The 13,446-nt window shown below is 54.9% G+C and overlaps 1 protein-coding gene across 1 annotated transcript in view; it reads left to right on the top strand.

Moving 5' to 3' along the window:
- The first annotated feature begins 6 nt into the window (after positions 1-6).
- JPH3 (junctophilin 3) overlaps positions 7-13,446 on the top strand; it is a 49,559-nt gene continuing 36,119 nt past the window's right edge. Inside the window, exon 1 of the mRNA XM_042027053.1 lies at positions 7-681. Within this exon, the coding sequence (XP_041882987.1) occupies positions 300-681 (382 nt within the window). The 5' untranslated portion in view covers positions 7-299. The remainder of the gene's footprint in view (positions 682-13,446) is intronic.

The raw sequence follows: 13,446 nt of genomic DNA, 5'->3' as shown, positions 1-13,446 counted from the left end.
TTTTTTTTTTTTTTTTTTTTTTTTAATGATCCTGTTTCCACAGCAGGGGAAGAGAGAACTGATCCTCAACATACTCCCAGAGAATGAATAATCACAAGAAACTGGCTTAAGCAGCTCCGTGGATCTGGTGCATGATTTCGACTGAGTTCGATTTGATTTAATTTTTTTTTTATTTTTATTTATTTCTTTTTCCCCAAGTCATCATTCGCATTTTATTTCCTGCATTTCTTCCTATTCTCCTATTTTTTTTTTTTTTTTTTTTTTCACCTTTTGGGAGATTTGCAAACCGAATTACATGCATGTCCAGTGGGGGAAGGTTTAATTTTGACGATGGAGGGTCGTACTGTGGAGGCTGGGAGGACGGAAAGGCTCATGGCCATGGAATCTGTACCGGCCCGAAGGGTCAAGGTGAATATTCGGGCTCCTGGAGTCACGGCTTTGAGGTGCTGGGGGTCTACACTTGGCCCAGTGGCAACACTTACCAGGGCACCTGGGCGCAGGGCAAGCGCCATGGCATTGGCATGGAGAGCAAAGGGAAGTGGGTGTACAAAGGAGAGTGGACCCATGGATTTAAGGGACGGTACGGGGTCCGGGAATGCACTGGAAACGGGGCCAAGTACGAAGGCACCTGGAGCAATGGATTACAGGATGGCTATGGGACAGAGACCTACTCGGATGGAGGTAGGTGATGCATTGATCCCTTCCTGGCTGGGGCAGTGGGGTGGAGGGTGGTGGGGAGCACCTTCAAACGGGGTTTGGCTTGGAGTCTGGGAGTTTGCAACCTGCTGGCTTGGATCAAGGGATGCTCCCACCCTGCAGGAGAGAAGGAACCAGCCCAGCGTGGCACCAGCCCAGCTCTTTGCCACAGGTAGCCCCATATGTTCCGTGGGTCTCTGGGCGCTGGGACCTCCCTCCTTCCCCTCCTCACGCAGGTTTCTGGGATGTGGAACGGGCTGTGCTGGTGGGGGGACACCCAGCTCTGGCCCAGAGGGGTTGGAGCATGGAGTGGGCCAGGCCTTGGGGAGACAACCCAAGTTGCACATGGGATTGGCAGTTCTGACTGCACCACTGGAACCTGTAGGATTTGCATGGGAGCAACGCGGGGCAGGATGGAGGCGAGTGAGGGTGTGTGGGGAGATCCGGGGCGGATGGGGCAGCTCCAGTGCTGCCAGAGCTCCCAGCCAGGGCTGGGGGGCTCAGCACCTCCTGCAGCCCCTCCAAAGGCAGCCCCACGCTCAATAATGCCAGGGAAAAGACTTTAATTCAGACAAGAGTCTTACATTCCTAGTTTACGGCTTAATGCTTAGCGTAGGGGCTCAGAGGGATCACCAGAGCTCTTCTCTGCTGTCAACACGGCTTAACGAGATGCTGAGGGGAAACTGGGATTAGAGGAAAAACAAGAAAACCCAATTGGAGCGATCAAACCCAAAAAAATTGCTGGGCTAACAAGCTTTAGGGCTGAACTGGGAGAAACAGCTGGTGTCGTGCTGTAAGTGGCTGTATCATCCTCTCTCCTGGGTTGTGGCTACTTCCACAGTCGGAATTGCCACCATAATCCCAGGCAGGCCTACCTGCCGGCAGCCAGGGGCACTGGGCTCCGCTGGCCCCTTGTTTTCCCGGGAATCGTGGCCTCCTAAAGCAGGCTGGCGGGTTATTTTTAGGACGTTATGGTTTTCCATACGGCTACGGTGAGGAAATTGCAGCGTCGGGGAGCTCCATCGCAGCCTTCCTGAAAGGTGCTGCAAGACCTTGCTCTGGAAAAGCAGTTTGCTGCTTTGTGGTTGCACAGGGAGAAGAGGTTCAACCTCACCTGCAGCTGCTTTTTCTGTGCTCTCACAGGGAGAGGCGGAACCACCTCGGGATTTTTAAGGATAATTTCGTGCCGGTGGTTTTCCCCCAAAGCAAAACAGAGCTGCAACCTTTTGTTTAGGCTGCCTGGAAGGATGCTGGGGACTGAGCTGGGATGTGCTGGGTGTGTGTTTGGAAGGCATGGATAAATCCCAGCAGTCCTTCAGTCGAGAATAAAGCTTGGGCAGGGAATCTGCGTGGTCTCCCACGTCCAAGGTGGTCAGGAGGGGCTGTGGGGGGAGTTCTGCCTGCTCCCAACGTGGGTGCTGTCTCCTCCTGGCACCCAGCCCTTGCCTGGGAGGTTTGAGGGAGGACAGACCCAAGTCTGGACTAACTACAGGTCTCTGAGGGCTGGGTGTTGCAGGGCTGGCCCTGTCCCCGGCCACGCACGTGCCCCCGCCCCGGCACGCTCCCCATCCTCTGCAGCGCAGCGTTTTTTAGGGAAACCTGGGCAGCTTCCCCACACTGGGGTGGCTTAGCAGCAGTTTCAGCATTTTCTGAGAACCTACCAGAAGCAAAGAGCTTCTCCTTCCATCTTGGCAGGCCAGCCCGGCTTGCCGGTGCTCGGGGACCCAAAAGCGATGTCGCGTGTTTACGATTTCGGGAGGAGGGAGGAGGATCAGTGCTGGGAAAGGGTAGGGTCTGTGGCAAAATGGTCCCCGTGGGACTCTGCAAACCTTCCAAGGAGGAAGGAATGCCATGCTGGGGAAATGCAGACTGCTGGGAACTGTGGATGCTCCTCCACACCAGCTTCCCCCACCTCAGCTGGGCCAGAACCACCTCAAAGGCCACTTTCACCAACTCAGCTCCCAGCACCCAGAGGCCACATCCCTTTCCCAGTTGCCTGGCTCCATTCTGGGTGGAAACCACCAAAGTTGGGCATCGGCAGCCTTTTGGACACCAAGCCTTACTGAACTTTGTGTGTTTGGGTCCCAGAGGCCGCTGTGTGCAGGAGCGGTGGCACCGGCGAGGCAACTGTTGGGAAGGATGTTTCTCATTAATCTATTCCAGTTATTACCTCCAGCAAACTGAAGTATCCGAGAATCCTCGCCCCAGCATCTGTCACTTGCCACCCACAGATAAATATTCATCCCTTGCATATCATTTTTTTTAGCTCCCCAGCCCTGGCTAGGGGATGGGGCCCTAAATGCGCAGCGAGGCTCGGGGAGCCCCAGAATCCACAGATTCGCTCCAGTTTTCCCATTCCCTTGCACAACAGCGGGGAAGGGCACAGCTCCCCCTGCCCCAGCGCTGTGTTGGGAGGGGTGACTGTGTGGCTGCTGGACCGTTGGGTGTCGGGGGTGGCACACGGTGGCCCGGGGGCTCCCGCCAGCCCCGCAGCCGGCGCAGGCAGCGCTGCCCCCACGCGCAGCTTGCCGAGCTCACACCTCCCACGCCGCACACGCCGCGCACCCCACGCCTGTCCCCCCACGCCGACGAGTCCCCCACGCCCTTCCCACGCGCTCCCTGACCCCCAGGGAGAGCAAATCCCGCTCCCCCAGCCCGGGGGATTCGTGTCCATCAACACGGAGCCCAGATCAGCCAAGGCCGCCGTGCCGTTCTCCCGGGAGCCCACGCGTGTCCCTGGCACGGCTGCCACGCGGCCTCTGCGCTGTCCCGTTGTCCCCGTGGCCTCACTCCCTCGGACCTCCCCAGCAGTGCTGATATATCCTCATCTTCCTGCCAAAAACCCCCCTGCGCCCCTCCAGAGCACCCTGATATTACATAAACCAGGCTCCCAAGGATTGCTTCAGTCGGATGCCAGAGTTGGAGCACTCGTCTGATTCATCCCAGCTCTGGGGAGGGAGCAGGAATTGCTCCCTTGCTTCAGGTGAAAGGGGCTGCATGCACCTGCATCAGCACCGATGTGAGGCTGGGGGTGCTGGCAGTGGAGCTGGGGGGATCTGGAGCAGAGGAGTGGAGACCCTCTTCCGAGCAGGCCCGGAGATCAGGAGACATCACAGCTGGTTCCTGCCTCGGATACTTTGGGAATGCTCAGTGACTTCACCCTAGGGACAGCTGGGATTGTAGCTACTGACTTCCCATGGGAATCCTCCGTGTTGGGTTTGGGTTGAGCTGCTGAAACCATGGCTGTGGGGGTGGAGGAGATGGGGTGGCTGAAGGAAGCCCCAAATCTATTTTTGCCCTTTCCATCCCTGGCAACAGTGTTTTCCTCCTCTCTCCACCTCTTCCCAGCTGAACAACTGGGATTCAAAACCAGACAGGAGCTGTGGGATGGGACCAGCCCCATCCCAAGTGCTCACTGCCCAGCATCCCTGAGGGAATGGGACAGGCTGGAGGTGTGTGCTGTGAACTGGGCTCATCCTGCTGCCAGTCCTCTCCCCATCCTGGATATCCACATGCTCCCTAAAGCTTTGTTTCTCAGGAGGGCTACCCTGAAAGGGCCGGGCAGTCGCATGGTGGTGTTCATCTTGTGTAATCTCCGTGCCCACTCACCTAAAATGAATCATCCTTTGATAGGTGAGGGAAATATAATTAGTGTTTGCATTGTTAGCACTGGCTGAGTAGGCAAGTGGGTTTTCTTGGCCCCGGCTGGGAAATATTCCTGCCATGGGGAGAGGGAAGCAGAGCGCTGGGAGCTGCCGGGGTGGGGCCCTGCCAGGCTGTCCTGCTCCATGTCCCACTTTCCCAGCCCTGCAGTGGCACTGGTGACACCTCTCTTAGCAGGTGCACCAGGAGCTACCGACCAAATGGCTTGGGAGTGGTTGAGGAAGGGCAAAACGTGGAATATTTCCCAAAAGCCAACATAAAGGGCTGCTCCAGCAGGATGGAGCAGGAATGCTGTGTGGGACCTGCCTGTCTGGGAAGGAGCTGCATCCCCTCACCTGAGCTGAGCCGTGGTTTGGGATGAACCACCACCAGCCAGGAGGATTGGAATGAGATATCTTTAAGGTCCCTTCCAATCCAAAGCATTCCCGGATTCCACAGTGCCACGATGGCCGCGGCCTGGTGCCTCTCCCCACCCCGGCCTTCCCCTGGGTTCCTGCACAGGGAACCGACTAGCGAGGGCAAATTTCCATAAGGATCTATTCATAGCACGGATGTCAGAATTACCTTAAAAGTACCAGCTCTTCCCTTGTTTTGCTGCCGGGAAGGAATTGTTGATGCACTTTAAACAGTGGGCGGAAACAAGCAAATACAAGAGCGCCCTGATCCTCGATCCTCCCATCCCTGCAGCACCCAGACGCAGCCAGAGCTGGTCCTAACAACCCCTCAGAACCTGATAATTAATGAAAAAGTCAGGATTTTGGTGATGGAGCATCTCACTGTCTGGGTTGGGTCTAGAAGCTGCTTGCAGTGGTTCCAGGAGAGCAAAACCAGAGACGTCAGGAGCTGCCGAGCCCAGAAAAATGAATCAAAATACTAAATGAAGGTTCTGACCAGCCTCATTAAAAATAAATGCTATGAACTCATGGTAATTACTTCTCTCACTGGAACATGCTGCTTAGTTTCAGGTACAGCTCAGGACAGAGGAAGAAGAATTTTGACCTCGGAGAAAAGAACATGAGACAGAAATTGCCAGACAGGCCTCAGACCCTCACTCCATCTTCCCAAGTCTTTTATCCAGGGCGTGATTCTCCAGGGAATTGTGCAGGACCCCAACCTTGGGGACCCCATCAACCCCCTCTCCCTGACCCACAGCCGAGGGTGACTTCAGCCCTGAAGTGCAACGTTGATGTCGTTTCACTGGGGTGGGTTTCTCATGGCTTTGAATGCAAATCTCAGGATATTTGCATGTGATTTGATATCCCATGGGGCTCCTCGTGGTTGGGTGACATCTGCTCCTGGAGCTGAACAGTTTTTTTTGTTGGGTTTTTTTTTTTTTCCCTTTAGAAGCTCCAGCTTGTGGAATCATGTGATTTTGCAAGATTTTCAGCTTCAGTTTGGAAGCAAGGTTTCCACCCAGGCTATTGCAGAAAAGTCATTCTTCCAGGCTCGGGAAGCAGCAGACGAGAGCTAAAAATGCCTTCTGTTTAAAAATGCCTCGATTTTAAAATGAACCTGATGAATTTTGAATGCTTGGAGTCAGGTAACGCTGACGTAGATGAATGAGCTGTATTAACGTAGGCATGACTTGGAGATGGAGGAGCTGGGCAGGATGAGCTTGGGGATGGTCTTTTGGGGGCGAACACTGGGGTTTAGTGGCTGCCTTGTGAGATTTTCTGTCTCTTTGGGTCTGGTTTTGGCACTGATTGAACTCCTGAGCAAGAAGGGATTTTTTTTGCAGGAGTTTGCAGTAGTTACAGGAGAGTCTTGGTGGTCATTTGCTCTGCAAGCAGCTGTTTAACTCACAGTTAAAGTATTTTTTAACAGAAAAAATGGGGAGCTTGGAGAAAACAAAACTTGAAAGGCAACTGTGTCTATTTTGGGGCTTAATATTGGCTTTTCAAAGGCAGATTCTTGGCCTCTTGGCCTTTGAACCAAAAATCCTTAAAAATTGCAACGGATGCATGAGCATTCCCTAAGAACAGCCACTCCTTTCCCAACATTATTCCCTGAAGAGGTTCCTCTCACTCTCAGCACCCAGCAGAGCATCATGAATTTTCATGAATGAGTGAACACCCAGAGCAGGGCCCCTCATTTTGCTGATTTCCAGAAGGAGATGAGCACTACAAAGGTATTATTTCCTGCTCAGGGCATTGCTTCGGGTCTGCAAGGTGTTTCCCTGGAATGAATAAAGGTCTGGAAGCATCCAAGGCCAGGCTGGACGGGGCTTGGAGCAGCCTGGGATAGTGGAAGGTGTCCTTGCCCATGGCAGAGGGTTGGAATGAGATGAGCTTTAAGGTCCCTTCCACCTCAAACCACTCTGTGCTTCCGTGATTTATTCCACAGGGAATAAATAAACCCTGCTCGTGCCTCATCCCACCCTGGAGCAGCCCCCTACCCCTGATCCATGGGGAGCTCAGCCTCATCCCACCCCTCTGAGCACCCCCCACACCCCAGGGGGGGATGCAGCCCCCCCAAACCCTCAGCCCTATTTGGGAGAGGTTGGGAATCAGCCCTTCCTCCTGGATCTCTGCTGAGGAATGGGTGAGATCCGGGAGTTTGTGGCAGGATTAGAGCACGGGGGGATTAAGGGAAATCAGCATTAGCCCCGTTTCACTCTGCTTTGTGAGAGGAGCACATTGTTCTGGATAAAGGTGCTGAGCAATATCCTAAGGTGGTTTGCATCCTTGGGGATAAAACCTCATCCTGCTTTTGACCCCAGCCGGCGGCTGAATCCGCAGGGATTCAGCTGCCCTGGGAAAACCGTGGCCCCATTTCACCAGGAGATGATGCTTCCTTGACTTTCCCTGTGTCTGGCAAAGCCAGCCCTTCCCACTCCCAGGACAGACAACAAGAAATGTCTTTCTTTGGTTGTTTCCTTTTAAAAGTTGTGTTTTCTCTGACTGCAGGAGCTGGAGCTTTAAGGGGAATCACAACTGGCCTGAAAGGCACCATGAGCTCCACCAGAATCAGTGATGCCGAGATTTGATTGTCTTTATTCTGGTTTTTTGAAGCCTTTCCTTGAATTCTGGCTGGAAAAAGCATTTCCCAACAGGTTTGGGGAAGCAGGAGATGCAGAAGCAATGAGAAGAGGGAGGGGATGCTCAGGATGGGCTTGGTTTTTCCTGGAGAACAAACCAAGATTTTTCCCCCTTGAAGCCAATATCTGAAATGCCTTGGAAAACATTAATTTCCATAGGAAATTAATCTAATGTTTCCCAGTGAGGGAGGAGGCTTCATCCTGCTGCTTGCAGAGCATCCTTGGGACAGGCACCAAGGATAGAAATGTTTCCTCATGTTTGGGATGGGGCTCCAATCCCCCAGAGCAGCATTCTTGCCACCTGTGATTTCCTGGTGATTTTCCCCATGGAGAAGGGCTGAGCAATCCCTGCTCTGTGGTGTTTCAGCCAGAAATACTTTTGTTGTTATTTGCACCCAGAGGAGGAGGAGGAGGACGACGAGGAGGAGGAGGCAGATTCCCTGGCTGAGGCATGAGGCTGTAGAAATCCATCTCCTCCCCGCAGCCCCCAGCTCCTGCTCCTGCAGAGCTTCTGGCTGCTCCAGAGCCAGCCCTGCTCCCATCCCTACCCCTTCCAAACCTCGTCCAAACCCAGCACCTCCACTGCTTGATGCCTTTAGATGGAGGCTCCCTGCTTTTACAAGTACGAGCTGTAATTCTTTATTATTTACTGACCCTCAAACCAGACTTCATCCTGCGCCCAGGCAGGAGCACAGCAGCCCCTGACAGCTCTCATCCTCCTCATGCTCTTCTCCTTCCCTCCACGCCTCCCTGGATGCCCAGCCCTGGCTGTGCCCACCGTGTCTGGATGCACCCAGCATTAGCACTATGACTAACACCCGTCACGTGTTCGTGCCTGCAGATTAGATTTGCATACTCAAAAATCCATACTTTCTTCCTTCCCCTGTGTAAGCAGTTACCAGAGCATATTTTTGGCAAATTAGCAGCCACAGCAGAAGCATCTGACTGTGTTTTTAGCATGGTTTGGTGATGGAGAACCTTAGCAGGGCTGGAGGGAGGGTAATTTTGCCGTGGATTCCGGATCTAGGAGGAGTTGGACACAGGCAGCGTCACCGATTCCCACATTCCACGGTGGGCAATGCGGGTGGCATCTGCCAGCCATCCATGCCATGCTTGTGTGGGATTTACGGGAGGGTTTGGGGGATGAGAGCAGCAGCTGGGGACAGGGCAGGGCATGGAAGTCACCCAGCATCACACCGTGTCCTGCTGCCAGCAGGGACAGTGCAGGAAGGGTGTCCTGGCTGAAAATGTGTCCCCACATCCATGCAGTGACCAGGGGGTTCAGGGGGGGGATTCTCCCCCTCTGAGACCCCACCTGCAGTGCTGTGTCCGGCTCTGGGGCTTCCCAGTGTGAGAAGGACCTGGAGCTGCTGGAGCAATTCCAGAGGAGGCCACAGAGATGCTCTGAGAGATGGAGTCCCTCTGCTCTGGAGCCAGGCTGGGAGAGCTGGGGGTGAAGAGAAGAGAAGGCTCCAGGGAGAGCTCAGAGCCCCTTGCAGGGCCTAAAGGGGCCCCAGGAGAGCTGCAGAGGGACTGGGGACAAGGCATGGAGGGACAGGACACAGGGAATGGCTTCCCACTGCCAGAGGGCAGGGCTGGATGGGAGATTGGGAAGGAATTGTTCCCTGGGAGGGTGGGCAGGCCCTGGCACAGGGTGCCCAGAGCAGCTGGGGCTGCCCCTGGATCCCTGGCAGTGCCCAAGGCCAGGCTGGACAGGGCTTGGAGCAGCCTGGGATGGAGGAAAGTGTCCCTGCCACATCGGGTGGGAACAGTATGAACTTTAAGGTCCCCATACAGTCAGGCCAGGATATTTGAGGGGCACATTTTTCCCAGTGATGCCCCGGGATGGCCAGCGAGGATGTCCCCACGGTCACCCCATCAGGACTGAGGCTGGATGAGCACCCTCCAGTCATCTCTTTTCTCCCGGACTCCTTCCCTGTGGGATGGGTTTTTCTGAGGTGATTTGTGTGTGAAACCTCCTGGGATTTGTGATATCGAGCAGCTGGAAAGGGATATCTGTAAAACTCCCTCCTTCGGTCGGAATTCAAGAGCCTGGCCTAATTATTGCCATCGGACATCTTTAATTAATATGCTGCAGAGGCCAGAGATAAGAGGGGGGCTGAGCACACCAGGAAAGATCCTTTGCAAGATAAACCAGCAATTTGTAAAACCTAATTACTTCGGCTTGGAAAAGTACAGGGGCACTTCGGACCACTCCACCCTCCTTCCCGGGATTTTGCTGAGTGGGGAAGGCGAGCTGGGAGGTTGGGAATGCTGCTGGTGTCCAGCACGGTCGCTGGACCAGGAGGATCTGGCTGTGCTTCAAGGATGGGATGGAGCTCCAGCTCTTTGGAGCCTGCTGCTCCCATTTTCCAGGCAAACCTGGGAAGGTGCGTCCCTGTCGCTGATTATTTTAGCTAACCTGGGAATATTGACCCACCGTGGTGGGTGTGCTTGGGTTTTTAACTCAGTGTTAGGGATGGAGAAGGAATTTTTTCCAAACATTTGTCTTTTTCTGAGGTCAGGTTGTGATAATGACACGTGTGCTTCCAGTGGCCTCAAAGTGCTTCACAACATCCCAAATTCCTGTTTGAATGTCTCCATATGAGGAACTGGAAGAGGGCAGGTCCGTGCAAACCCCCCGTGGGTTTTATCCATGTGTTTCCCAAAGGATTCATCCTGCAGAACACGGAACCGGCCGTGTGGGTTTGGGAAAAGCCTGGGAGCAGCCATAAAGCTTCTCCTTAATGGTGTTCCTGGAGTGGGGCCAGAGGGCTCAGCGACTCCAAAACACCAAATCTCGGGTGTGGGCAGAGGAGGGAAAGAAAATGCCATCGTTCCAACCCAAAAAATCCTGATTTTTTCCTTCTTCCAACATCATGGACCAGGTTTATATCCAAGTGCACGATCCCACCTTAAGTCAGAGCAGCCCAAAATCCTCCCTTGGGGTTTGTTCAAACTCCAGCTGTTCCTGAGGGAGCTCCTTGGGCTGTTTATTTGTGTGAAAGCCGGATTGCCCTCGGCATCACTGTGGGGTTTCGCCATCTCTCCGTAAGCAGGAAAGGACTCCAGGTCCAGGAAATTCCTGAGTTTGGAACAGCAAGCCATGGCTTGGTTGCCCCTCCCCATGGAGAAGAAAGATCTTGTCTGCCAGAGGGAGCAGCGCTGGATCCCCACCGTGCCTGGATCCCAGAGGGATAAGCCAGAGCTGGAGATCGCTCCTCTCCTCCCCAGGAAAATCCCCAAAATCTCTTTGGAAATGAATGGAAAGATGTCGTTCTTCCTGCAATACCTCTGATCCTCATGGAGAGCTTTGCAAACAGGAGCTTAATTCACGCTCCCAAAAACCAGCTGAACTGCTGGAATGCCACTGCCTTGTCCCTGCTTCCAGCAGGGAATATGGAGGTGCAGGGGCTGCACCCAGCCTGGAGCAGGGTCCTGCTGAACCCCCCTCGCTTTGCTGCAGGGTGCAAACCTGGGCCAGCCCTGATTTTGGCACTCTGGGGCCACCAGGGGCTGCCCTGCAGACTCTCAGCTCTCTTCCCAGGATGGATTTTAGCCAAATGCTGAGGAAGTGCTGCTCCCTGTCACTGCTGGAGAATCAGGAGTGATGCTTCCCAGGCCAGGGACTTCCCGCTCTCTGCTCTCAGCCCCGCTGCCTCCAGCCAAGGATGGGGCTCTGCACGCTCCTCAAGGCAACTGCAATTCCCGCAGGAGTTCTGGAAACAAGCCAGCCCTGCTCCAAGGGGAGTGAGCCACGAAACCCCCAAATTCAGGATTAGGAACACCAGTGAATGTGTCCAACAGCATCGCCCCTTTTCTTCTCTCCGTGTTTCCATCCCATCCCTGTCCTTCCCAGGAGCCCGTTCCCTTTCTTACACTTCATCTGTTATTTCTGAAATAGGAATATTCCCTCCAATCCATCTTTTGGGATGACTCCAGTTGTATTTTCCCAGCCTCAGGTTGTGCCCTGTCCTTAGCTCTGCTCAGCATGGACGTGGCCACTTCCTCACCCTTTATCCTGACTTGCCATGTCCAAGACTTTCTTCTCTCTCTTTGTGCTTTTTGCCCGGTGCAAAAGGACCGCACAGAAGCGGGACGGGAATTTGTGGCATCTCGGAGGCATCCATAGGAGTGCCCTGCATGGCTGAGGGAGGAGGTTGGGACATTTTCCTCCCCAGGGATTCTCCTCCATCACGGTGGCTTTGGCTCTTCTCTGGCTTGGGCAATACAATCAGTTTGTGGCCAGGATTGCCTTGGATTGTTCCCTGCTTCCCACCCCAAGGGAAGCACATTCCCCTCCTCTGTCCTGGACCCTGTGAGGTGCTCAGAACCAAAATCCTTGGAATTCTCCATGCAGCACCTCAGCAGATCATTCTGTTCCACCAGAAGTGCTCATTCCATCACTCCCAGCCCCATCCTGGCGTCCCCACCGCGCCACATTCCCGCTGCACATTCCCTTTCCATCTCCCGAGCTCCGGAGCAGCTGCAGCCGGTCCATCCTGGCATGGGAAGGGGAATATTGTGAAATCCTGTTTCCTCTGCGGGGAGCAGGAGTGTCTGGGCTCCGTGTGAGATCAAGCTTTGTGCACATATCTGCAAATGTTGGGGCAGAGGTTAAGCTGAGCAGGGCTTGGGGAGGAGGTGGTGGCGCTTAGTGATGCAGATCAGATGGCTCCGGAGCCTCCCGGTATCCATGGCCAAATCCTGGGATATCGAGGGGTTTAAAACATAATGAAGTCAGGGGAAGGAAGGAGCGCTGCTGGGCTGAGGAAGGACTGAGCTCCCTGACAGGAAGCTCTTTGATCTGCTGGTGGCCATGAAGGTGCCCAGATGTCTTGGTGGCTGTCAGGGACATGAGCGCGGACTCTGAGGCAATCCCTAGGGATAATCCATGCTGCTGCCTCCTGCAGGGAAGCAACAACACCTAGGAAAGCAGAGCTGGGGGTTGGGAGCTGCTCCACGGTGCTGGGAGGGGACAAGCAGGACGGAGTGGCTGGAAAATCCACCCTGCTGAGGAGATGCCGAGGAGATGCAGAGACTGCTCCTGGCAGCTGTGCCATTCCGGGAGCAAGTTTGGAGGCCAGGCAGGGATGGCAGCGTCCCGGGCACCTCAGCCTGGCTGGGGACACGCACAGGCTGCAGCCGGGACCTGCTGTGACCAATTCGCCGCTGGCGCTCCAGCCGGGCCGCGCCGTCACGCTCCAGCCCCGAGCGCTTTGTTCTGCTCCCTGCCAGTCCCTCAGGTTTTCAGCACAGGGCTGCGATCCTTCCCCCTGCTCCAGCTTCATCCAGGGAGCTTTTTCAGCTGCAGATTTGCCAGCAGATGAGGAGGTCGAAGGACCTGTGTGGGGTCAGGGATTGAGTCAAGGGATTCAGCCAAGGGAAAGGGAGATCGGGGCTTGGGCAGGGTGGGCTCTGGTGGATCTCATGCGGGACCTGTTTTCCCTGTGCCCTTGCCCACGCTGGCATCTTTCCCTGAAACCCACTGAATCCATCTCTAGGGAAGCAGGAGGCTGAGCACGGTGTGAGGACATCCCAAGCCATCCTGGAGGCTCCTTTGCAGGAGAACTTGGGGCTCTGGGAGGAATCTCTGCCCCATTGTTGCTCCATTGTCCTGCTGAGATGCTTTGGGATGGAGCCAGAAAGGGAAGAGAGGTGCTGCCAGGTCCCCAGGGAATGCAGGGACACCTTGGCAGCCTCTGCCCTGCCACAGCCACGATTCCAGGCACGGGGAGAGCCGTGGGTGCACGGCACTGGCTGTTCCCTGTTCTTGGGGACACCACAGAGGACAAGGCAGGCTCACTGCTCAAACCCTGTCTGCTGTGTTCCCCGAGCTGCATCTCGCAGGTTGTCCCCCATCCTTCTCCCTGCCCTGCCAGTGCCTGCCCTAATCCCGCTGCCTGCCCTAATCCCAGTGCTAATCCTGTAAACCCTCAGTAAATCCTGCCTGCCCCTGCCTCTCCATGTCCCTTCTCCAGGGCAGTCTCTGTGGGATATCCACCTTGGGGCTGGCTTTTTTTGGGGTGCACCAAGCTGTCACCCAGATC

Source organism: Corvus kubaryi, unplaced genomic scaffold, assembly GCF_017639235.1.
Source record: "Corvus kubaryi isolate FWS band 111438036 unplaced genomic scaffold, C.kubaryi_AGA036_p1.0 37300, whole genome shotgun sequence".
Classification (NCBI taxonomy): Eukaryota; Metazoa; Chordata; class Aves; order Passeriformes; family Corvidae; genus Corvus; species Corvus kubaryi.
The sequence above is the reverse complement of the archived record's forward strand: the minus strand, read 5'-3'. Positions and strand labels throughout refer to the sequence as shown.